Here is a 26732-nt window from a genome sequence, read left to right as displayed (position 1 = left end):
CCATGATGCCATTGTTGCATGCTCTCTATTAGTAAATGGAGTCCATAGTTTAATATGGCATGAAAATGTAAGGTTTCTAGTGACAAACACTCTTAACTACAATTTCTCTTCTCTCTTGTTTAGGGGATGAGCGCCCCCAGGAATCCCCAGCCCCCACAGAAGTGCAGATGCAAGGTGGGGCAGAAGTTGGTGGAAGAGGGAATCGTAGTTGCTGGAAATGCTCCATTACACAGCTCAAGAAGTTCTTCTGGGGGGTTGCAGTAATCCTTTGTGTTTGCTCATCCTGGTCAGGCTCCACACAGCTTGCAAAATCAACCTTTAAGAAATTTGATGCACCATTCACTCTGACGTGGTTTGCCACAAACTGGAACTTTTTATTCTTCCCTTTGTATTATATTGGATATGTGTCAAAGTCAACTGAAAAACAATCACCACAGCAGAGATACAGGTAAGACAGTTTTCTACTCTTGACACTGAATATTCCCTTCCTATATTACAGTTGCTGATGTTTTATTCAGGGTGTATATGAGGAAAAGTGAGCTTGTTCATACTCCTTTGCCTTTGTTTCAGTCATCATTGCTTATCGTTTATCAAGTTTGCTATATCGCTTCTCATGAGCCCAAGTTGAAATAGTTTACATTGCAATAAAAATAAAAACAAAGCTAAAATTGGAAAAGGAATGCCATACAATAAATAGGAAAGCACAATTACTCAAGACCAATCAAGCAATTAACAAACCATGCATTCTCTGGAGATCTTATGATTAGATACGTCTGTTGCTATTGTCCTCTGGTATAGTGCTTTTTGCATTTGTAAGGAGCCTTTCAGTACCCTCACTAGCCAAGTATGCTACTGGATTCAGGACCATACCAATTTAGTGTAGAGGGGAGCTATATCTCCCCCTGCTGGGATGGCTGCAGTGGTTCTGCCTGTCTGTAGTGTGTGGTGGATTTGTTTGGATTTGCTGACAAAAGGGGCTGATGCAATAAAGTGCGCTCAGGCTTGGTTTTAGCACACAATTTTGTGGGTACATGATGCAGAAAGTAGTTTTGGGCACAAGCTAATCTTGTGCAAAGCCTTGCCTTAGACACTAGATCTCATCCATATTCATTGTGGAACTCTTGAAAACCCAACTGGTTTGTGTCCCTCGAGGACCATGGTTGCCCACCCCTGCTCTAAAGCCTTCTTCACAATGGTAACAGTCTTTCTGTATTACTGCTGGAGTTTTTAAGTTGCCATATAAGGGCTTTTTTCTTTTATATAGCAGCTTGAACCCCTTAATGGTACCATTTTGAAGAAATAGAAAGTTTAGCTTAATGGGATCAGGTAGATGTTCAATCAAAATTTTTTTTTGATTTTTTAAATTTTATTCAAACTATAAACACTTCAGGCAAATATTAATGCTTTCAGGTTTACCCAACTATGGTGACCTCAGCGGTGCTCATTGCCCAAGATATATACATGGGCAATGAGCACCGCTGAGGTCACCATAGTTGGGTAAACCTGAAAGTATTAATATTTGCCTGAAGTGTTTATGGTTTGAATAAAATTAAAAAAATCAAAACAATTTTTGATTGAACATCTACCTGATCCCATTAAGCTAAACTTTCTATGTGTCACATTTTGGGACCGGTGTTTAAATTGCAAGTAGATGAAAACTAGCCACTGACTGGTTATTGTACCATTTTAGCCACCAGGGCAAGAAAGAGTGGGGATTGATCCTACCCCCATCACCCCTTGGGTGAGTTGGGGTTATGCAGGTGGACTGGCTGGCTAGAAGGGAGCTGATGTGGGGGGAGCACCGATGTATGTGTGTGTGTGGGGGGGGGGGGGGGGTCAAAGCAAACGTTGGTTCAGGGCATCACAGTCCCTTAAGCTGGCCCTGAAAATTACTCTCCACATGTACTACTTAGTAATTTCATGGCATGTCCCCTAGTCTTTTTTACTTTTTGAAAGAATAAAAAATTGATGCACATTTATCTGTTCCACTCCACTTTATAGACCTCTATCATACTTCTCAGCTGTTTCCTGTCCAAGCTGAAGAACCCTAACCTCTAGTTTGTCCTCATAAGGGCCAGCTCAACACATGGACCAGGTGAGCATTGGCTCAGAATGCCAAAAGGGCATCAAAAATCTTCTCCCTTGACTTTCCACTCCCCTCAGTTAACCCCCTCCCCAGTCGGGCATGCTCTTTCCATGATCCGGCAGAGCCCCCCCCCCCTCATGGTTTGGCATCTCTGTCCCCATTAACCTTTAAACAAGTGCCTCTCTTCTCTAACGGCAGCAGGCAACATAAGCTATGCACCAAAGTTTGCCTTGTGCCGCCTCCCTCTGATGTAATTTCCTGATTCCACAGGGGCTGAATGCGGCAAAGGGAAAGCTCCAGGCATGCACATCACTAATGCTGCCCTGCACTGCTAGAGAAGAGAAGCATTTATTTAAAAGTAGATGCCCCCCCATGGAGTTGCAGGACCATGGAGGATATGGGGGGGGGGGGGAACAGAGAGAGGGGCTGCCCTATGGGGGGAGCTTGAGAGAGAGACTGTTGCTTGATTGGTAGGTGGTGAGAGGGGGGAAAGCTGCTGGGACCCTGGGGAGGGGGTTAAGAGAGGAGAAGATGCTGGGTCACAGTGTCTGAGAGAGTGGTTGAGAGAGAGGAGAGCTGCCGTATTGGTGCGGGTGAGAGAGAGGGAAGCTGCTGGATGGATGGAGTATTGAGAGAGAGGGAGCTGCTGGATTGCAAGTGCTGAGGGGGAGGCTTGAGAGAGAGGAGAGTTATTGGAATGGGGGGATTGTTTGAGAGAGAGGGAGCTACTGAATCACAGGGGCAGGAGGAGTTAAGAGAGGGGGAACTGCTGGATCGCACAGGCTGGGAGTGATTGAGAGAGGGGGAGCTGCTGGATTACAGGCACCTGGGGGGTTGAGAGAGAGGAGAACTGTCGAATTGGAGGAGGTCAGAGAGAGGGAAGCTACCGGATGGGGGGGGAGGGGGGGATGAAAGGGGAGAAGCTGTTGGACTAGGGAGGTTGAATGAGCTGAATCACAAGGCTGGTGGGGGGGGGGGAGGGGGAGTTGAGAGAGAGAAGGCCTGCAGAATCAGGAGGTGAGAGGGAGAAGGGTGAGCTGCTGGATAATAGGAAGACAGTTGAGAGAGAGGCCAGCTGCCAAACTGCAGAGGAGGGGATGCTTAAAAGAGAGGGAACTGCAAATTAAGCATACATATCATTTGCATATCAATTCCTTCGAGCATCCCTGAGCTATTTTATGGTAGCATTGTTGTGTTTTGGGCTTCAGCACTGTGGGATTTAATGCCCAGCTTTCAGGGAGAGAAAAACTACAAAAGAAAAAAAAAAACAAGCAAAAGCAATAGGTAGACTAAGCATACAGATTAAAGCATTAAGACATGCTATTTTACTGTTAACCAGGATAATCCGCCTGAGGCGGAGAACTCGAACGTCCCACGGAGAGCCACGAAGTAAAAGAAAAAGTGGGATGTTTGACCACGGAAACCAAAGACTGGAAAGGTGGATTCTGCAAGAAACTAATGTTTATTATTTATTTATTGCACTTGTATCCCACATTTTCCCACCTATTTGCAGGCTCAAAGTGGCTTACAAAAACCTGTTATGCCAGGATAAAGAATACAGTTGATGTTACAAAGATGTCAAGGAAGACAAGAAGAAGTTTTGGTCAGGAGTTTTAGAGAGATACATTCTAAATGAAGATGGCTAGGTGTTGTGTTATAGTTGGTTATCCTGCTTATAATCGAAAGAGAAAAACGCCTATATTGCGACCCAAATCGGGAGATGGGCGTCTTTCTCGCATGGGCGCCCAAATCGGTATAATCGAACGCCGATTTGGGCGTTTCCAACTGCAATCCGTCGCGGAAATGGGTAAAGTTGACGGGGGCGTGTCGGAGGCGTGGTGAAGGCGGAACTGGGGCGTGGTTATCAGCCAAGGAGAGATGGGCGTCTTTAGCTGATAATCGAAAAAAAGGCGTTTTTAATGCGATTTTGGGTCACTTTTTTGGACCCTTTTTTTCACGAACAGGTCCCAAAAAAGTGCCCCAACTGACCAGATGACCACTGGAGGGAATCGGGGATGACCTCCCCGGACTCCCCCAGTGATCACTAACCCCCTTCCACCAAAAAAAAACCCACTTTAAAAACTTTTTTTCCAGCCTCTATGCCAGCCTCAAATGCCGTACCCACCTCCATGACAGCAGAATGTGTTCTATCCTGTGACAGCCTTTCCCTGGTTCTGATGTGGCTCTCGGGTGAGTGTGACACCCTTTCTGTTATGCGCACTGCAGAGTCACATCAGCAATGCATTGTGGTGGGTGTAGGGTATTGGGCTCCATGATTCCACTAGCTTGTGGCAAATGCTCACGATGTTGGTAGTTGGTAGGCTCTACTCCCATGGTGCTTTCCCCCCTGCTTACTGGGTCAGAGTGTGCCCGTTTCCGGTAGTCCATGAGGTAGTGGCCATTTTTGTAAGCCAGTTTTAGATCCCTTTCACGTGTTAGCCACGTTACAGAACTTAGTTCTTACCTTGAATGTGGCTGAAAGAAGGCATTGTACACCATTCTGCCAGCTCTGACCTACTGCTAATCTCAATACCATGAGACTCGTTGCCAGTGGGGCACAACCTCTGATCTGCAGTTAACTGTTAGTAAGCGTGCTTATTCCAATAAAGGACGTTTTCGGAGAGATTAGTCTTCAGGTGTCAACTGGTGTGCCAATGTTATATAGCAGCAACAAGTCCTAGAGGCCTGCGTGTATGCAGGTCCCTGGAGCACATTTAGTAGGTACCGCAGTGCACTTCAGCCAGGTGGAGCCAGGCCCATCCCCCCCCCCCCCCCCCACCTGTAACACTTGTGCTGGTAAATGGGAGGCCTCCAAAACCCACTGTACACACATGTAGGTGCCCCCTTCACCCCTAAGAGCTAGGGTAGTGTTGTACATTTGTGGGTAGTGGGTTTGGGGGGAAGGGGGTTGGGTGCTCAGCACCCGTGGTAAGGGAGCTATGCATATGGGAGCGTTGTCTGAAGTCCACCGCACTGACCTCTAGGGTGCCCAGTTGGTGTCCTGGCATGTCAGGGGGGCGAGTGTACTACGAGTCGTGGCCCCTCCCACGACCAAATGGCTCGGATTAGGACGTTTTTGAGCTGGGCGTTTTTAGTTTCCATTATCGCTAAAAAAAACAAACGCCCAGCTGAAAAACGACCATTTTTTCGAAAATACGGTCTGTCCCGCCTCTTCACGTACCCGTTTTCGGACATAGACGCCCATGGAGATAGGCGTTTCCATTCGATTATGCCCCTCCACGTGTTCTCGTGGTAGGCTTTGTTGAAGAGAAAGGTCTTTAGAGATTTGCGGAAGTTAGTTCGTTGATCGTTTTTAAGTGAGTTGGAAGTGCATTCCACATCTGCGTACCTATATAGGAAAAGCTGGTCGCATGTGTTCCTTTGTATTTGATTCCTTTACAGCTGGGGAAGTGTAGGTTGAGGAAGGTGCAGGAGGATTTTTTAGCATTTCTGGGTGGAAGGTCCAAGAGGTCTAGCATGTAGATTGGGGCATCTCCGTAAATGATTTTATGAACAGTTGTGCAGATCTTGAATGTGATACGTTCTTTAAGTGGGAGCCAGTGTCGTTTTTTTCTTAGGGGTTTCGCACTTTCATATCTTGTTTTACCGAATATGAGTCTGGCTGCGGTATTCTGAGCTGTTTGAAGTTTCTTGATGGTCTGTTCTTTACAGCCGGCGTAGAGTGTGTTGCAACAGTCCAAGTGGCTTAAAACCATTGACTGCACCAGGTTCCGAAAAATGGCCCTAGGGAAAAAAGGTTTTACTCTTTTTTGAGTTTCCACATGGAATGGAACATTTTCTTAGTTGTATTCTTCACGTGAGTTTCAAGTGTGAGATTTCAGTCCATGGTAACTCCCAGAATTTTCAGATTGTTTGAGATGGGGAGTGAAAGGTTGGGGGTGGTTATGGTGGTGAAGTTATTAGTGTTGTGAAGTGAGTATGAGGCATTGTGTTTTTTCTGCATTGAGTTTTAGCCGAAATGCGTCCACCCAGGAGTGCATGATTTGGAAGCTTTGGTTGATTTCGTTGGTTATTTCGTTTAGGTCATGTTTGAAAGGAATGTAGATCGTGACATCATCTGCATATATGTATGGGTTGAGATTTTGATTGTCTAATAGCTTGGCTAGGGGAATCATCATTAGGTTGAAGAGACTCGACACAAACGAGCCTGCATCAGGGGTCTACAAAAAAAGGCCACATATACATATATTTTTGGTTTGCAAAACAATGACAACAATATGTATAAAATGACAAAGAGGATAAAAAGAACAGGGATAGTAAGACATTAAAAAATGTATTTAAAATATATATGTATATAAAATAAAGACATATTTTAAAAGATACATATAAGATATATATAAAAAATATATATGTGTGTATTGGGAATGACAGAAAATATTTACATAAATATCTCTCATGACAATATTTGTGTGCATGAATAAAAGATGTATATACTTCCAAAAGTATAATTAGAATATATAAGAGACAATTATGTATACACTAGTAAAAAAAGGCCCGTTTCTGACACAAATGAAACGTGCGCTAGCAAGGTTTTCCTCGGCTCCCCTGCAGCCACCCATGTCCAGCGACCCTCCTCTCTCCCCTGCCCCCCCATGCAGCCACCCATGTCCAGCGACCCTCCTCTGGACATGGATCAGCTGTGAGGCATGTTTCCCCCCCCCCCCCCCCCCGGGTTCTGAAGTTGACATCATAATGGCTACGGTGATGTCAGCCTGATCTGCGGAGCCTAGCAGACCAACTCGGAATGAGCCACGGTCCTAGGCAAGTCAGAACGTTGGAGGTGAGAATTATTATATAGGATATGCATGTGCATAATATCATGAAACAATTATATTAAAGAATAAAGATAGAGAAGAATAAAAATTATGTAATAATAAGTATAGTAAGATTATGTGCTCAATGCAAATCATCTGGTCCAAACAAAACGAATGAAAAAAACCATAGTGACGAGATTGTGCCTTCTGTATAGCATAAAGTACAGGCAAGTATTTTAAAAGATGCATATGAAATATGTATAGAAAAGTATATGTATATAGGGACTGACCAAGAATATATCCATAAATATCTCTCATGGCAATATTTGTGTACATGAATAAAGGATGTATATACTTCCAAAGACACAAATATTGCCATGAGAGATATAGGAAACAATTATATATACGTAACATGTGCATATTATCTTGATACGATTGTATTAAAAGATGACAAAAAATTTTTTTATATAATAATAATAAGTGCTTTATGCATAATATCTAGTCCATACGAGACAAATGATAAAAACAAATAGTGAAAGACCATAGTGACAAAATTGTGCCTTATATATCATTTGGATCCATATTATAAGAATGGGAATATAAAAAAGGCAACTGTCCTAATAATGACATAAAATGTTCTTTATAAAGAATGTACTGACTGAGTGGTATGTGATACTGACTAACAATGGTGGTGAAAAATATTCAAACAAAGACTAAAAATAATAATAATAATAATAAAATAGTAGTGATAAAAAAATAATAATAATAAATAAAATTGAAAAATAAACAAGAAGAAAGAGAAAAAAGGAGAGAAGAGAAAAGAAAAAAGAAAAGAAAAAAGTAAAAAGAAAGAGGCAAAATAAGAGAGAAAGAAGGGGAGGGGGAAACGGGGGAAGGCAGAAACAATCTAAGTCTAAAAGGATTAAAGACCTCTATTTGGTTGGTATGCTGATAACCACGCCCCAGTTCCGCCTTCACCACGCCTCCACCACGCCCCATCAACTTTACCCGTTTCCGTGACGGATTGCAGTTGGGAACGCCCAAAATCGACTTTCGATTATACCGATTTGGGCGCCCAAGGGAGAAAGACGCCCATCTCCCGATTTGGGTCGCAATATAGGCATTTTTCTCTTTCGATTATAAGCTGGATAGTCAACTTCATACTTCATATACCTACACCTATTTATTTAAGTCATTCACACATCATTTCTTACTAATTTTTCGAATAATGTTTTAGAATATCAGGGACAGCCTGGTGAGGCTAACTCGTCACTTTAATTCCCAAAAAATATACACATAATTTCGATATAATGCATCCCCACCAACCAAATAGACGTCTTTAATCCTTTTAGACTGAGATCATTTCTGCCCTCCTCCGTTTCCCCCCCTTCTTTCTCTCTTATTTTTCCTCTTTTTACTTGTTTTCTTTTCTTTTTCTCTTTTTTCTTTTCTCTTCTCTCCTTTTTTCTCTTTTTCTTCTTGTTTATTTTTCAATGTTATTAATTATTTTTTTATTATTATTTTTTATCACTATTATTTTTTTTATTATTATTTTTATTCTTTATGTTTGAATATTTTTCACCACCATCGTTAGTCAGTATCACTTGATACTACATACCATTCAGTCAGTACATTCTTTATAAAGAACATTTTATGTTGTTATTAGGACAGTTGCCTTTTTTATATTCCCATTCTCATAATATAGATCCAAATGATATATAAGGCACAATTTTGTCACTATGGTCTTTCACTATTGGTTTTTATCATTTGTCAGGTATGGACTAGATATTATGCATAAAGCACTTATTATTATTATATAAAAAATGTCATCTTTTAATACAATCGTATCATGATAATATGCACTTGTATATGTATATATAATTGTTTCCTATATATTCTAATTATGTCTTTGGAAGTATATACATCTTTTATTCATGTACACAAATATTGCTATGAGAGATATTTATGGATATATTCTTGATCAGTCCCTACACACATATACTTTTCTATAGATATTTCATATGCATCTTTTAAAATACTTGCCTTTACTTTATGCTATACACAAGGCACAATCTCGTCTCTATGGTTTTTTATCATTCGTTTTGTTTGGACCAGATGAATTGCATTGAGCACATAATCTTACTATACTTACTATTATTATTATATAATTTTTATTCTTCTCTATCTTTATTTATTTGGAACATTTATACCCCACTTTTTGCCACTGAAAGCAGCCCCAAAGTGGTTTACAATGAACTGAGAAAACAATTACAATGACAGTAGAGGAGGTAGAAGAACAGAGGAAGAAGGGAAGCAAAGGGGAAAGAGTCTAAAATGGACTGAGGAAATCCAGACGCTGAGATGTATCAGAGTGGCTGGAACAGCACCCAACAAGGCACTGTAGGGAGGCCCAGCAAGCGCAGATGAAGTGCTGAAGAAGCAGCATGCAGCCTGGAGAGTGGAGGCGGCCACCGGAGGAAGGAACAGGAGTTGCAGTCTACTGGAACCAAAGGCAACAACCCCCGCAACATCTGGTGATTCAATAAGAAGCAAGTCCCCCATAAGCTGCAGCTATGCACAGGAGATCTCCCCAACGCAAAGTAGGCCTCGATCCCCAGCAGCCAGCCACTACTACTACTACTTAACATTTCTAAAGCGCTACTAGGGTTATGCAGCGCTGTACAATTTAACATGGAAGGACAGTCCCTGCTCAAAGAGCTTACAATCTAAAAAGCACAAGCAGTGCAGTTGACTAACGCGGCATATGTATACATAATTGTCTCATATATTCTAATTATACTTTTGGAAGTATATACATCTTTTATTCATGCACACAAATATTGTCATGAGAGATATTTATGTATATATTCTCTGTCATTCCCAATACACACATATATATTTTTTATACATATCTTATATGCATCTTTTAAAATATTTGTCTTTATTTTATGTTTAAATACATTTTTAATGTCTTAATATCGCTGTTCTTTTTATCCTCTTTGTCATTTTATACATATTGTTGTCATTGTTTTGCAAACCAAAAATATATGTATATGTGGCCTTTTTTTGTAGACTCTAGATGCAGGCCTAGCGGCCGAAACACAACGTTTGTGTTGAGTCTTTTTATTTAATAAATGTTTGTTTCTTGAAGAATCCACCTTTCCAGTCTTTGGTTTCCGTGGTCAAACATCCCAGTTTTTCTTCTACATTTTACTGTTAACCCCATAACTAGATCTCATTGCATAAAATGGAACCTGTGTTACAGTAGCACAAATTAGTGGTAAAATAAGACTGCTTAATGGTAGCCTACATTCATAACTATATCCCTAAATTGTCTAATATTTTAATACACTGATTTGGGAACAATAAGATTTTGCTATGAATATTAGATTATTTTTCCTATATGGAGTATTGGTCTGAACTCTACAGGCTCCAAAGCTATCATTTCATTCACTGAAGAACCTTGGGGGCTGCAGCACCTGAATGTGCCTCTTCACAATAGAAGAGGGTTATATATAGCAGTGGGGTGAGCCCAATATGCTTTATCATATGCTCTCTTGAATCTGATTCATCTTTTTTGGGTATTCTGAACAGTCACAGCTAAGGTTTTGAATAGAAATATATGCTTCAATATTCACCTTGTGGTGGTCAGTGGTTTTAGATGTGCTGAATCTAACCCAGATATTCAATGCCAGGGCCATGTCTGGGCGCTGGCACTGAAAATATGGGTCAGCCGCTAATCTGAAAGCTATGCGGGTGTTGACTAATGTTCAGTACTGGCACTCACATAGATAAGCAGACAAAGATAGGACTGCCTCGTGTGCAGTTCTGTCTGCCTACTTAGCTATGTAGGCACCAGCAGTGAATATGGCTGGTGCCTGCATAACTGCCTGCTCCTTCCTGACTCCGCCCAAAGAATTCCCTGGCACTAACCCACATAGTGCTGCAGTGGTCAGAGGAGATATTCAGTAGCACTGTGCAGTAAGTGCCACTGAATATCCAGGCAGGAGCCTCTCATGCCCCTTTAAACCCCATTGAATATAACCCTATTAAAACAAATTGCCAAATAGTTATTCATCACAAACTATTTTCCATGGTGAAATGACCCCTACCTGTCTGCCTGCTAGAACTTTTTTGGACTCTACTACTATTACTACTACTACAAATCATTTCTATAGCGCTACCAGTCGTACGCAGCGCTTCACAATTTAACATGAAGAAAAGACAGTCCCTGCTCAAAAGAGCTTACAATCTAAATCAGGACAGACAGACAGGACAAATAAGGGATAAGGGTAGGACAGACAGATAGGACACATAGGGAAGGGATTATTGAAGACAGGAAGACAAGATAAAGGTTACGAGCAGGTGACAAGTTAGGAATTAAAAGCAGCATCAAACAGGTAGGCCTTTAGCCCGGATTTGCCTCTGGAGTGGTTAGATTTTGCCAGCTTTATGAGGAAGTGGATACTAGGCAGAAGTGAAATCCTTTTGCCTGTTCTTGGTGGACTATATGCTATTTCTGTTTATCCCTTGGCTATCTAGAGCTCCATGTAATCCTGTGTTGTTCCTATGCAACAAATATCTATGCACAGTTGGTGCAAAGGGTGGGAAGATCCACCATTTTAACACGCAATAGGCTGCCATCCTGAATGTGTATATTTTACTGGACATGTAGGAAAATACAGTTATGCTTCCAGTGAATTGATTGAGAAGTACACCGTAAAAAAGAAGATTTTCTAAATAAAAGTAATTGTCAGCATCAAAAAGCTGCTTTCTGTAAGGGGGTCTGCCTTCCAGAGGGATTTAGAAGAAAATAGTATAGCTTAACTGCTTTTGTTTGGTGTAAACAACGGAGCATGTTCTGACGCAGTATAGCATATAAAAGATTGCAAAGGCGTTCCAGTCCATTTAATGAAGAATTTAGAAATAGACTGAATTGTTTCTCTAGGAAGCTGTGCATTTTGCATATGTATAGTGATTAAAGGTTTGTTTCCAATTAACAGATAATATTAGCATTTGGTACCAGGGGCGTATCTGAACTGCGGCGGTAGAGGGGGCCGGGGCCAGGGCCAGAGTGAGGGGGCACATTATAGCCCCCCCCCCCGCCGCCGCCGCCATTGCCGATCCCCCTCCCCCCAGCCGCTGCCATTGCCAATCTCAGGCTGCGTAAGTGGCAAAAATCTGAATTCAAAACACAAAACGTTAAATCAGCATATTAAAAACAGTAACATGTATATACTCATGGAATAAATAATATTCAAAAACAAATATCAGATCAACATAGTAAATACTTTAACATGTATATAAATATAAAATCAATAACGTATATTGGAATGAAATAATATTTTATATATATGAAATTATTTCATTCCAATATATATGTTATTGATTTTGTATTTATATACATGTTAAAGTATTTACTATGTTGATCTGATATTTGTTTTTGAATATTATTTATTCCATGAGTATATACATGTTACTGTTTTTAATATGCTGATTTAACGTTTTGTGTTTTGAATTCAGATTTTTACCCCTGATGCAGCCTGAGGGCGAAACGTGGCCACGTCGGGTATTGTTCTTAATAAAGATATTTCTTTATTTTGTTTTTTGTTTTTATTATAGTCTGCTTTCTTGTTTGTGTATCTGACATAAGTAAGCAGTCTTTTGCCTTTTTTATTTTTTTGGTTAAACCAATAGGAAACACTACTGTATTTACATGCACAGACGGCTTTTGTGTGGGGAAATCTTGCCTGACCAATTTACTTCAATTCTTTGAAGGAGTAAACAAACATGTGGACAAAGGTGAGCCGGTTGATATTGTGTATCTGGATTTTCAAAAGGCGTTTGACAAGGTACCTCATGAAAAGCTACGGAGGAAATTGGAGGGTCATGGGATAGGAGGAAATGTCCTATTGTGGATTAAAAACTGGTTGAAGGATAGGAAACAGAGAGTGGGGTTAAATGGGCAGTATTCACAATGGAGAAGGGTAGTTAGTGGGGTTCCTCAGAGGTCTGTGCTAGGACCGCTGCTTTTTAATATATTTATAAATGATTTAGAGATGGGAGTAACTAGCGAGGTAATTAAATTTGCTGATGACACAAAGTTATTCAAAGTCGTTAACTCGCGACAGGATTGTGAAAAATTACAAGAGGACCTTACGAGACTGGGAGACTGGGCGGCTAAATGGCAGATGACATTTAATGTGAGCAAGTGCAAGGTGATGCATGTGGGAAAAAAGAACCCGAATTATAGCTACGTCATGCAAGGTTCCATGTTAGGAGTTACGGACCAAGAAAGGGATCTGGGTGTCGTCGTCGATAACACACTGAAACCTTCTGCTCAGTGTGCTGCTGCGGCTAGGAAAGTGAATAGAATGTTGGGTATTATTAGGAAAGGTATGGAAAACAGGTGTGAGGATGTTATAATGACATTGTATTGCTCCATGGTGCGACCGCACCTTGAGTATTGTGTTCAATTCTGGTCGCCGCATCTCAAGAAAGATATAGTAGAATTGGAAAAGGTGCAGCGAAGGGCGACTAAAATGATAGCGGGGATGGGACGACTTCCCTATGAAGAAAGACTAAGGAGGCTCAGCTTGGAGAAGAGACGGCTGAGGGGAGACATGATAGAGGTATATAAAATAATGAGTGAAGTGGAACAGGTGGATGTGAAGCGTCTGTTCACGCTTTCCAAAAATACTAGGACTAGGGGGCATGCGATTAAACTACAGTGTAGTAAATTTAAAACAAATCGGAGAAAATGTTTCTTCACCCAACGTGTAATTAAACTCTGGAATTCATTGCCGGAAAATGTGGTGAAGGCGGTTAGCTTAGCAGAGTTTAAAAAGGGGTTGGACGGTTTCCTAAAGGACAAGTCTATAAACCGCTACTAAACGGACTTGGAAAAATCCAAAATCCCAGGAATAACATGTATAGAATGTTTGTACGTTTGGGAAGCTTGCCAGGTGCCCTTGGCCTGGATTGGCCGCTGTCGTGGACAGGATGCTGGGCTCGATGGACCCTTGGTCTTTTCCCAGTATGGCATTACTTATGTACTTATATAGGCATAAATGGCAGCATAAGCCAGAGGCGGAATTGGTATAACACAACAATAGAAAAACCAGGCATGGTGACAAAATCAGGTCACAAAAGGGAAGGGAACCATTGGAAATGTCAAATATGGACTGTCCAAGACAGTCTTAGTCAAGAGAGACAGAGATAAATCCACCTATATAACCAAATAAGGAAAGATCGCTGGAACAGCCAAGTTTTAAAGGCACCTTTAAATTTCTTTAAAGACAGTTCAGTATCAAGGTTCACAAGAAGTTGGTTCCAAAGGATAGGTGTTAAATAGCAAAAGGCTGCATCTTGCAGAGAGACCAGTGTTAACTTCCTGAGAGAAATGAAAGGAGTAGTAGATTGTATTGGAAGACTACAGAATTCTTGATAGCCTATGTGAAATAAACAGACAGTAGAGATAATGAGGGAGTCCAGTATGAAGACTCTTATGTGTGATAGATAAAATTATACACTGAATTCTATATTGGATATGTAGCTAATTTTCATATAGAAGAGGCATAACGCGATCATATTTCCGAGCATTGTAGATAAGTTTCCTGCACTGTTCTGTATAAGCTGTAATTATCTCAGAGAGTAAAGGAGAATATCCTCTGTTTAAAAACAAAGCCCATATTTTTGAGGGCAAATTTCAGAGTGGTTGTAATTCTTGCAAGCCTATTTCAAATGAAAAAACCCTGAGAAGCATAGGCATTGCTACAAGGTAGAAAGTGCCGCCCCAGTAATATGGCTTCCCACACCTTTGCCACTCTAGTTTCATAGTGCTCCCAACGTACGAGGGAGGCCTCTTAAATAGTATAGCTTAGGGGACACAAGATACCTAAATTCTGCCTGGCTGGAGGCTAGGGTGGAGCAGGGGCTGGTGAGGGCAGAGGAATGTAGATGAGGGTGAAAGACAGAGGGAGAATGGTAAGGCTTGGAGCAGGTGAGGTTGGGAGATAGAAAAGTGGTAGTTAAGTGAAGGGTAATATGGGGAAACTAAGTACTGGAAGGGGAAGGAGGAGGAATGAAATATGAGTGGATAGAAAGGTAATGAAAGGGAAGGATCCAACACGGGTCCATATTTTGGCGGACTAGCCACCTGCTAGTCTTTTGAAATCTGTTGAAACACGGACTCGTATAGGGTCATACTTTGGTGCCTTAATAAAGACTTTTCATCTGCTACTCCCATCTTGAGAGTCATGAGTGACCCTCTACTCTGTGTTGCATCTTGTTTCTTCATAGAGATTTCTCCCTGTTTTCCTTTTGGATGAAAGGGAAAAGATGCATGTCAGAGACAGACGTAGGAAAGGAAGATAAGAAGAAAGGTGGAGAAAGAAGAAATGGGAACTGAAATGGTACCATGGAAAAGACACAGGCTCCTGCCCAGTTAAATTGCTTGGGTCCGGCTATCTACTAATGTTCAGCGGCACATACCGGTAGTGCCACTGAATATCAACACAGACCGCCTCTGGACTATCTGGACAGTGCCAGGGTGGTCCAATGCAGAGTCCAGGCAGAGCTGGCACTTATCCAGGCACCAGCTATATTCAGTGCCAGTGCTTGGATAACTAACTGTAGATAAGACCCCATAAAAAGCAGTTCTATCTTTGCCAAGTTACTGAATATTGGCTGTTATCCAAATAACTTCTGGGTAGTGGCCCTCGTGTATTACATCTCTCTTAAAGTCTCCCCCCCCCTAACACCCTATAGTCCCTAGTGGACTAGGATAGAAAAATGGCAGGAGTGATACTGGCTACTGCCGATTGCGGTTCCAGCTTCGAAATGGCTGCTGTGACCTCTAGTGGTAGTCTCACACTAGTAAGCAGCACTAATGTTTATATTTTGTGTAGGGATCTGGTTGGGTTTGTTTTTCCATTATATGGTATATTGGTGTTCTAAGGCCTGATACATAATTTGCAATGTTGCCTTTTCATAGGTAGGGTTATGGCTGTTTGAGCCCTCAGAATTCACTATGGTTTGTTATGACATTTTTGCTTCATAGGTTGTCAGGGTCTTTTTGTTTTGCTTAGTTTTGTATCTTAAAAAGAGGGTCATTGAAAAATACATTTCTACAATGTTTTATATGCGGAAATGCCTTTTATTAAATAATCTGAACTATGGGGGCAATTCTATAATAAGTGCCCCCATTTTAATGCCCTAAAGATGTATAGTGAGAGCCTATTCTATCACAGTATATGGGTGTTCATATCCCGTTATAGAATGCTAGCGTAATCTGGTATTGGTGTGCCTTACATTTATGTCCCACAGTCATAGAGCTGTGGTAGGGATGCACATAACTTATAGGATTCTATAAGTTACGCTTTGATGTGGAAGTCCTACCTACTCCTTGCCCGTATGTATGCTTCCATACATATACATACTGTGCCACATATACATACATCATTACATTACATCACATCTCTTATATTCTGCTAAAACCATATCGTTTGAAGTAGATTACAATCAAGAGAGCCAGATCAATTACCCAGGAATTACACCAATAAAAATGAAAAACTAAACACAAACATTCCCCCCAAAAATAAAATTCATAGCTCTTAAAAGGCAAATTGGCTGACTAAAACATATCTACAGATTTCCATATAAATAAATTGACTTTGCATGGAAACTGATAATGTGCGCCAGTTCCTTGGCACCTGAAAAGCACTGTTCCCTCTAAGCTGAGTGGGTGGTGCTGTTTCCTATCACATTTTCAATAGTGAGAGACAGGCAAAATCTGCAGGACTCCAAGGAACCTGCCTGTCCCTAGCAGGGGCGTATCTGAACGTCGGCGGTAGCGGGGGCTGAAGCCAGAGTGAGGGGGCACATTATAGCCCCCCCCAGCCGCCGCCATTTCCGACCCCCCCCTGCCGCCGTGGGTACCTTTGCTGGTGGGGGACCCCAACCCCCACCAGCCGAAGTCCGCTTCCTCCTGCCGCTGCGAGGTTTTTTAAGTTAATCGGGATTCGTCCTCCGTCACTCTGTGCTGCTGTTCAAAGAAGCTGCTAGCTGAATGCAGTTTCGGACTGAGTCTGACGTCGCTGCTGCACGTTGTACGTGCAGGACGTCAGACTCATGTACAACGTGCAGCAGCGACGTCAGACTCAGTCCGAAACTGCATTCAGCTAGCAGCTTCTTTGAACAGCAGCACAGAGTGACGGAGGACGAATCCCGATTAACTTAAAAAACCTCGCAGCGGCAGGAGGAAGCGGACTTTGGCTGGTGGGGGTTGGGGTCCCCCACCAGCAAAGGTACCCACGGCGGCAGGGGGGGGGTCAGAAATGGCGGCGGCGGCTGGGGGGGGGCTATAATGTGCCCCCTCACTCTGGCTTCGGCCCCCGCTACCGCCGACTTTCAGATACGCCCCTGCTAGGGACAGGCAGGTTCCACTGTACAGTCAAGTATGCGGAGGACCAGAAATGAAGAAGAAAGGAGGAAAGAAAATAAATAAATGGAAAGGAAGCCCTGGAAACGGAGTCAAGGGAACAGATAGAGAGCAGCAGAATCAGATACTGGACCAGCATGATCAGAGAAACAAAGTCACCAGACAACAAAGGTAGAAAAAAAATAATTTTATTTTCATTATAGTGTTTGGAATATGTCCACTTTGAGAATCAGGTGCTGAACGTTAAAAGTTTATGTTTATTTACTTATTTGTGGCATTTTATCCCATATTAAACATGAATTAGATTGGAACCTGGGATCATTTAATTTTTTTTTCCTGGAGAGAGTAATGTGTTGGCCGCTGCCCCTCCCCCCCCCCCCCCCCCCCCGGGGGGGTATAGCCAGCTCTGCAATTTTTTTTTGGGGGGGGGGGCGCAGAGGTGGATGGGGGGGGGGGGCGCCGAGGTGGACGGGGGGAATGATTTACAAATGTAACAATTATTCCTTCTCATTATAATACTTTATTAGCAACTGTATGATTACCAAAAACACACTAAAAAAACCCCATTGCTAGCGCCCATATCCTTCAAAACAGAAATGGGCCTTTTTTTACTAGTTTTCTATATTTCTTTTATTTCTATTTGTTAATTTGTAAAGTGGTGATTGGTATTTGTTAGTTTTTTTCAAATTTACATCTGCTGTCTTTGTATTTTACACAGTACTAGGGGACATTTTCTGTTTCTGTGGTGTTGCATTGTATGCAGAATCTAGCATCTTGGGGGTTCAGTTTAATTTTTGTCTAAATAGAAAGTTTATGATTACTTATTCTATAGTGGATTAGGGTGTATCTGTGTTTGTGAAAAAGACATGGCTTTCAGTTGGCATTGACTGTGCAGGATCAATGATCTGTACTATTCTGTCTGGTTTCGTTTTACAATAGGTGAATTGATATTCTAGTGCTCACTGTAGTGTTTAAGATGCTTTCCTTTTCCTTGTGTGACTTGTAGAAATGACTGCTTATGGTATGGTAGAATTGCTCTATAGGTCCTGAGTGTTTTGTATTCTCGGTATTCCTAGTACTGGATTTTGGAGGGGGGTGTTAAAAAATGACCAGCCCCGGGTATCAACTACCCTAGGTACGCCACTTCTTTGATCGCTGTCGCTGCATTTTCTCCCGCGGCTCTTGGTATGGCCATCCGGGAGGCAGTGTTCATCGTTGCCTGTCTGCCCTGAAATTGTTCTCCCCAGGCTCCGCTGCCTCGGTCCCTGCATTCTTTTTTTCGCTCGTCGCGCAGTGCTGCCATTCACACAAGCAGCTCCGCTCCCCTCTGCCGCATCCATCTGGCCCTACGTAAACAGAAAGTGCATCAGACAGGGCCGGATGGACGCGGCAGAGGGGAGCAGAGTTGTCTGTGTGAATGGAGTTGGGAGCTGGCAACAGAGAAGGACATACATAAGTAATGCCACACTGGGAAAAGGCCAAGGGTCCATCGAGCCCAGCATCCTGTCCACAACAGCAGCCAATCCAGGCCAAGGGCACCTGGCAAGCTTCCCAAACGTACAAACATTCTATACATGTTATTCCTGGAATTGTGGATCTTTCTCAAGTCCATTTAGTAGTGGTTTATGGACTTGTCCTTTAGGAAACCGTGTGACTTGCCTGATGAATGGAGTTCACAAGGAAAGGTGCAGGGAGAGAGAAGATAGATAATGAGGAGCTGCAGAGCAAATGTATTTGTAAGTAAGAGAAGCTTGCACCTGTACAGGTCCCTGGTGAGGTCTCACTTGCTCCAGAGGGGAGTGACAAAAATGGTATGGGGTTTCTGCCAAAAAACCTATGAGAAGAGACTTGAAGCCCTGAGTTATGCACCCTAGATCTGTGGTTTTCAATGCAGTCCTCAGGGACCACCTGGTGAGCTTCTGGGTGGGGGTGGGCTCTGTGGAGCCAAGGTTAAAAAAATGTTCTATATTCTGGGCTTCTGGATGGGGATTGGGAAGGCCAGGGGAATGGGAAGGAAGGGCAGAACCAATGCCAGCCTATGAGGGAAGGAGGGATGGGTAGAGCTGATGCCAAACTCTGGGGGGGAGGGGCACAGCTGATGCCAAACACGGGGGGGGGGGGGGGGCAAAGCTGATGACAATCTCTGTGGGGGGGGGGGGGGGCAGAGAACAGAGCTGATACCAAACTTTGGGGGAGGGGGAAGGGCATGGTTGATGCCGGGCTACAGTTCCAGGCTGGAGATTTTGGGACAGTCCTGCATTTCTGACCACCCCATCATCAAGTGCACTCTAAGGCATTATTAAGGAGTATCCCAAGAAACACTACTCACACCTAGTACCCACACATATTAGCTCTGGGTCCACTCAAAATGTCAGGTCTGGCTACGCCACTGATATAAGCCTGGTCATAGTGTTTTGTATCGTTTGTAGCTTTCTGTGTAGGTATTTTGTAGAAACTAGGTATATGATATTACAATAGTCCAATTGTGACAATAATAGGAAATGTACTACCAATCTAAATTGCCCCAAATTAATATATTTTCTTCACTATTAAGTTGTCTTGTGATTCCATTGATAAGCAATTATTGATTGTTATTCCTAGTCTTTTTAATGATGGAACAAAATGATGGAACAAAACAGAAAAACGTCCAAAAAGCAGCACAAAGCAGCAGATGGAGGTTTTGTTTGCCAATCCAAATCACTATTTTCAAAACCTATTTTTAAGATGGTTTTCTATGCAGTTCATATGCAGTGCATCCAAATCATAAGGAGTCGTGTTGGGGGTGGGATGTGGGTATTCCCCAAACTTGTACATTTTTCTGCCATAATGAACAAAATAAAAATGTCCAGAACTAAACGTTAGATGGTTTGGTCTAGACCTGTTTCAATCATGACTAATTCAAAAAAAGGTGCCCTAGATGACCAGATGACCATTGATGAAATTAAGGCATAACCCCCCTTACTCTCCCATTGGTCATCCAACCCCTCCCCCCCCCCCCCAAAGATGTGAAAGAAACAGTACATACAGCCTCCATGACAGCTTCAGATGGTATGGCCAGTCCTATTAGACCTGCAAGCAGGTCCCTGAATAGCCTAGTGGTTGGTGCAGTGCACTGTAGAGAAGGGGACCCAGGCTCATATCCCAATGTAACTGTTACACTTGTGGTGGAAAGTGTTAACCCTTGAAAACCCACCCACCTATATATAGGTGACACCTGCATAATAAGGGCTGTTGTAATGGTCAACAGTAGGTTTTGGGTGGGTTTTGGAGGGCTCCCCATAATATATAAGGGGATAACAGTGAGATGTGTACCTGGGACCTTTTATGTGAAGTCCACTGCATTGCCCCCTAGGGTGCCCCACTACTCTTCTGAGATGTATGTATGGCCAGTCTACGAAGAATGCTGCCCCCCCCCCCCCCCCCATACATCCCAAAGGCTTGTTTTTGTGTGTTTTTCACATGGACTTTTTTTTTTTTAATAGTCCAAAAAGCTAGATGTACTGAGCACAAAAACATCTAGCAAATGGCCATTTTTGAAACAAAAATTTGGACGCTTTTCTGGTTTGAAAATGGCCCTGTTCACTACTAGATTTTTGGACGTTTTCTGCAAAATATGCAAAATTGGATTTAGACGTCATATTGAAAATACCCTCCACATTATCTAATTTGAAACAGTGGTTGGAGTTCCAAATTTTCAGTTGTACCGATTAATAGAAATTTTGTTTTATCTTTGTTTAATTTCAGCTGATGTTTTACCATCCATGATTCTATCCAGGAAATACATTCTTGGACTGTTGGTGTAATATTTTCAAGAGTAGAATGTGCTGGTAATAAGATGGTAATTCCATCAGCATAAACAACAATGTGAATCCAGCTTTCTGTAGTTTTTACATAGAGACTGCATCAAGATGTTAAATAAAATCAGTGATAGAGGGGAACCTTGTGGCACTCCACAAATGGATTGCCAATCTACTGAAAATATTCCATCCATTTTGATTGAGTAACAAGAAAACCCTTACACTATTAAGCATTTTTCCTATTATAATAATTTCACTCAATATCTGAAGCAACAAGTCACGATCTACCAAATCAAAGGCACATGGAAGATCAAATTGCATAAGTAGGGCCCGTTTTCCCTCACTCATGAATATTTTAATTTTGGATATCAGGGTACCCATTAGAGTTTCTATGCTCTCCTGAGTATAATTAATCAACCCCCCTCAGATGGTGGTCTAAGACAAGATATATCATTTTCCATATATATAAAAATATATTTTTATGTAAATGTTTTCTTTCTGAATTACCTACTCAAGTGTTTGATGCTTGTAATGTGATTAAAAATCATAAATAAAGATTTAAAAAAAAAAAAAAAAAAAAGAGTTTCTATACTACAACATTTGCTAAATTCTGATTGAGAAATATGCAGTATATTAAATATATCTAGATATTGTATCAGCTGACGAATAGTGCTTAAGCGTCCTGTTAGCACTTATGTGTGTACGTGTAATCTTATCTACAAATGTGCTACTGTTCTGTAAATCTACATATACAAGGTGGCCCAGTTATAGAATTGCCCTTTTCATGTGCACATAGGGTTCTCTGACAAGAGTGGAAGTGTTCCCAGTAGAGGGATTTGGACTATATAAAAATGCATATAAAAGAAGCTGAGAAATTTGTGCATATATGTGTCATGTACTTTCTGTGGGGTAATTTTCTTAGAACATTGGTGTGATTTATACCTGCAGCACAAATTAAGCAGCTTGTTATAAAATATTCCTCAAAGAAAGTAATTCTATAAAGTAGGCACCAACATTTAGATGTCACAAATGTGCCTCTGTATGCTCAATGTGTGAATATATGCACATTAATGCCAATATTCTGGTCATGCGCTATTCTATAAAAATAACCTAAATGTGATCGCAGAGCATGGATGGGATTTACAGTTAAGTTACATGCATAATTTATAGAAATACTCCAGTCAGTATTTAGATGACCATTGCCAGCTAAGTTAAACCCAGATGTTCAATGCTGAATCATATCTGGGCACCAATCATATCTGGATTGGCAAGACTGCTGCTGACCAACCAAACTTATTTGGGCTGTAGCCGATCCAACTGAGACCAATATATGATGCTTATGTGGGTCATATAAGTGACTGTTAAATTTTTCTCCGGTTCCCCCCCATGACCAGGCCCCCCCCCCCCTGATCAAGCTTGCTCCCCAAGCAAACATTCCCAGATAAGAGCCCCCCTGAGCAAGCTTCCCCCCCCTCCCCAACACCAGATCTTTCCCCTGGGCCTACCTATATCCCTTGTGGTCCAGTGGGAGGTATCTCAAGCAGGAGTGATCCCTTCAGTTAAAATGGCTGCCACCTGGTCTAGCGGTAGTCTTGTGGTTCTTCTATTAGAGGTCAGGCTTCCACGTAAAGGCTTCCTTTGAGCTAAACATTTTTGGAGCAGAATCCTGATATTCTGCAGTTTTACTTATTCTATAAAAGTAAAACAGAGACTGGGGGTAGGTGGCGAGGAGAGAGGATGGGAAAGAAAGATTTCACATAAGCCAGGCAGACAGGAGGAAAATGTAAGTCTTCAGGCCAGGTCACTATTGTCTTTCTTTGAGGGTCTAGTGATGGGAAAAGGGTTGACAATGTAAGTTGGAGGAGTATTTTTGAGTTGAGGGGAGGGAAAGAGTTGAGATCAACACTGTGTTGAAAATCTATTACAGAGCCTCACAAATGGAGTAGAGAGGAGCATTGCAGGCTCTTTTGATTTTTCTACTACTACTAGTAATCATTTCTATAACACTACTAGATTTACGCAGAAAGTGGTGAAGGCGGTTAGCTTAGCAGAGTTTAAAAAGGGGTTGGACGGATTCCTAAAGGACAAGTCCATAAACCGCTACTAAACGGACTTGGAAAAATCCAAAATTCAAGGAATAACATGTATAGAATGTTTGTACGTTTGGGAAGCTTGCCAAGTGCCCTTGGCCTGGATTGGCCGCTGTCGTGGACAGGATGCTGGGCTCGATGGACCCTTGGTCTTTTCCCAGTATGGCATTACTTATGCCGTACTGGAACAGACCAAAGGTCCATCAAGCCCAGAATCCTGTTTCCAACAGTGGCCAATCCAGGTCATAAGTACCTGGCAAGATCCCAGAAGAGTAAAACAGATGCTATGCTGCTATCCTAGAAATAAGTAGTGGATTTTCCCAAGTCCATCTTTATAATAGCTTGTAGACCTTTCTTTTAGGAAATTATCCAAATCTTTTTCAAACCCTGCCAGGCTAACTGCTTTTACCACATTCTCTGGCAGCGAATTCCAGAGTTTGATTACATGTTGCGTGAAGAAATATTTTTTCAGGTTTGTTTTAAATTTACTATTTAGTAACTTCATTGTGTGCCCCCTAGTCCTAGTATTTACGGAAAGGGTAAACAAGCAATTCACATCTACCCGTTTCATACTACTCAGTGAAAGATTGTGGAAAAGACTGGGGAAGGGGGAAATTGGGGGGGGGGGGGTGCTGAGGGTACAGTAAGAGCGGGGATGGGCTGGAAAGGAGGTAAGAGACAAAAAAAAACCTTGTAGGTAGATGTTGTAAAAAGTAGGAGACTGAAGACTGGATGGGGAGGAGAATGGATAAACTCTGAGTGGATAAAGAAGCAGAAAACTACTACTACTACTATTTCGCATTTCTATAGCGCTACAAGGCGTATGCAGTGCTGCACAAACATAGAAGAAAGACAGTCCCTGCTCAAAGAGCTTACAATCTAATAGACAAAAAATAAAGTAAGCAAATCAAATCAATTAATGTGTACAGGAAGGAGGAGGGGAGGATAGATGGAGGCGAGTGGTTACAAATGGTTACGAGTCAAAAGCAATGTTAAAGAGGTGGGCTTTCAGTCTAGATTTAAAGGTGGCCAAGGATGGGGCAAGAAAAAATGGAAGAAAGCTGAAAGGGAAAGATCAATGACAGAGAAGGATGTGGGGAAGGAAGTGGTAAAAACAAGAGGAGAAAGAAGAAGGAGCAAGAGATCCAGGAGAGAGAACAGAGAAAAGCAGAAAACAGAGTCTGAGACCAACATGATTTAAAAAATAAAGGGCCCAGTATTCAGCCAGTAAGGTGACTGGAATAAGATAAATTCGGCCACACAATTTTACTTGTTATATATTCAGCACCGCTACTTCAGCATATAGCTGTGCTGAATCTACAGATAGTACTGTCATCGTGCCAGCACTAACCTTTTAGTTTAACATATAAATTATATGCCAGATATTCAGTGACACTTATCAGGGTGGCAGCACCTACCAGGATAAATACTGCTCACTAGGATCATTACCAGATTTTTAGTCTAGCTAATGCTGCTGAAAATCTGGACAGACAGACCCAGCACTGTCCAGAGAACACCAGGGTGGTCTGTGCCCTCATCATCCCGATCTGGGCATAGCCAGATCTTATCTAGTTAATTTAGCACATCAAAAAACAGTCTTAATGTAATTGGATAGTTTGCTGGGTGAATATTGTCAATACCTGGATAACAGCAGCCAAAATGCTGTAGCCAGTGTTTAAGAGCAAGGCTGATTGCAGAGTTTGAATTTGACCCATATCTGTTTAGTGTCTGAATATTTCACCTAAATGGATAATTCTTAAATCTGCTCTCGTTCCATCCTCCCTCTACCACTGTCTCATAAAGATTGTATAAGGCAGTTCAGACTAATTTTCAACTCAATACTACTTATATAAAAAGGCAGCTTTGTAAAATGTGCACCCACATTTACACGTGTTATGCATGCTTTTGAGTTCTTCGGTTGTAATCTGCTTAGTTGGCAGTGTAGAATACTAGCACTTACACACACATGTGTGCACATAGGCATGTAAGTGCTAGCAAAGCGCCTAAATGCTGTTCTGCAAATATCTGCTTAACTTACATAACGTGTATTGCAAAAGAGCAGGCCTCCCACTTATATGCGTAACTTACAGAATACAATACTTTATACACATCCATGCTACATTTAGTCACCTGCTCTTACACCAGTTCTATATGTGGCTTAAGTGCAGGAGCCTAGTGTTCTATAATGGAAACTTAAGTAGTTAACACACCTGTTTAAAGTTAGGCCTGCTATTTTTGTGGTCCACTTAAACAGATAAGGTTATCTGGTTGGTGGCTGAACATTACTGCTATCCACATAATTATAGGTGCTGCTTCTGGAATGTCCTGGCCCCTCCTATACGTAAATGAATACATTTTGGCCATGTATCAACATACACAGAAAAAATTGCTCTCTTCACAGCCAGGAAATTTTTTTAACAAAGAACTGATGCAACCATAAAAGAGGTACTGAATATCGACCTACTACTACTTATCATTTCTATAGTGCTACTAGACATACGCAGCACTGTACACTTGAACATGAAAAGACAGTCCCTGCTCGACAGAGCTTACAATCTAATTAGGACAGACAAACAGGACAAATAAGAGATAAGGGAATATTAAAAGTGAGAATGATAAAATAAGGGTTCTGAACAAGTGAATAAGGGTTAGGAGTTAAAAGCAGCATCAAAAAGGTGGGCTTTTAGCTTAGATTTGAAGACGGCCAGAGATGGAGTTTGACGTACCGGCTCAGGTAGTCTATTCCAGGCATATGGTGCAGCAAGATAAAAGGAACGGAATCTGGAGTTAGCGGTGGAGGAGAAGGGTGCAGATAAGAAAGATTTACCCAGTGAACAGAGTTCCCAGGGAGGAGTGTAGGGAGAGATGAGAGTGGAGAGGTACTGAGGAGCTGCAGAGTTAATGCACTTATAAGTCAATAAGAGGAGTTTGAACTGTATGCGGAAATGGATAAGGAGCCGGTGAAGTGACTTGAGGAGAGGGCTAATATGAGCATAGCGACACTGGCGGAATATTAGTCGTGCAGCAGAATTTTGAACAGATTGAAGAGGAGAGAGATGGCTAAGTGGGAGACCTGTGAGAAGCAAGTTGCAATAGTCTAAGCGAGAGGTGATAAGAGTGTGGATGAGGGTTCTGGTATTGTGCTCAGAAAGGAAAGGGCAAATTTTGGTGATATTATAAAGAAAGAAATAACATGTTTTAGCAGTCTGCTGAATATGTGCAGAGAAGGAGAGGGAGGAGTCGAACATGACCCCAAGGTTACGAACTGATGAGACAGGAAGGATGAGAGTGTTATCCACAGAAATAGAGAATGGGGGAAGAGGAGAGGTTGGTTTAGGGGGAAAGATAAGATAAGACCTGAAAGCTTATACTATTTACCATTTTCAGAATATAATTGAGACTTGTATGCATGTATGAAAAGAATGAGTGAGATCATTTTAGATCTTGGTGCTTTTTTGGAGCTTTAAATGCTGCCCATGGTTTGCAACCTTCACACCTTTGTCAGTGAGTTAAGAGCATTGCCACTTTAGCTGGTTTCTCCAT

At 41.9% G+C, this 26732-nt stretch overlaps 1 protein-coding gene across 3 annotated transcripts in view; it reads left to right on the top strand.

Moving 5' to 3' along the window:
- The window catches only part of SLC35F3 (solute carrier family 35 member F3), a 416478-nt gene that overhangs the window by 259232 nt on the left and 130514 nt on the right, over positions 1-26732 (top strand). For all 3 annotated transcript variants that reach the window (XM_030198124.1, XM_030198125.1, XM_030198126.1), the window contains one exon: positions 124-448. In XM_030198124.1, the coding sequence (XP_030053984.1) occupies positions 124-448 (325 nt within the window). The remainder of the gene's footprint in view (positions 1-123; positions 449-26732) is intronic.

The sequence above is a fragment of the Microcaecilia unicolor genome, chromosome 3 (assembly GCF_901765095.1).
Source record: "Microcaecilia unicolor chromosome 3, aMicUni1.1, whole genome shotgun sequence".
Classification (NCBI taxonomy): domain Eukaryota; kingdom Metazoa; phylum Chordata; class Amphibia; order Gymnophiona; family Siphonopidae; genus Microcaecilia; species Microcaecilia unicolor.
Note: the sequence above shows the minus strand (reverse complement) of the source record. Positions and strands in the feature narration are given on the sequence as shown.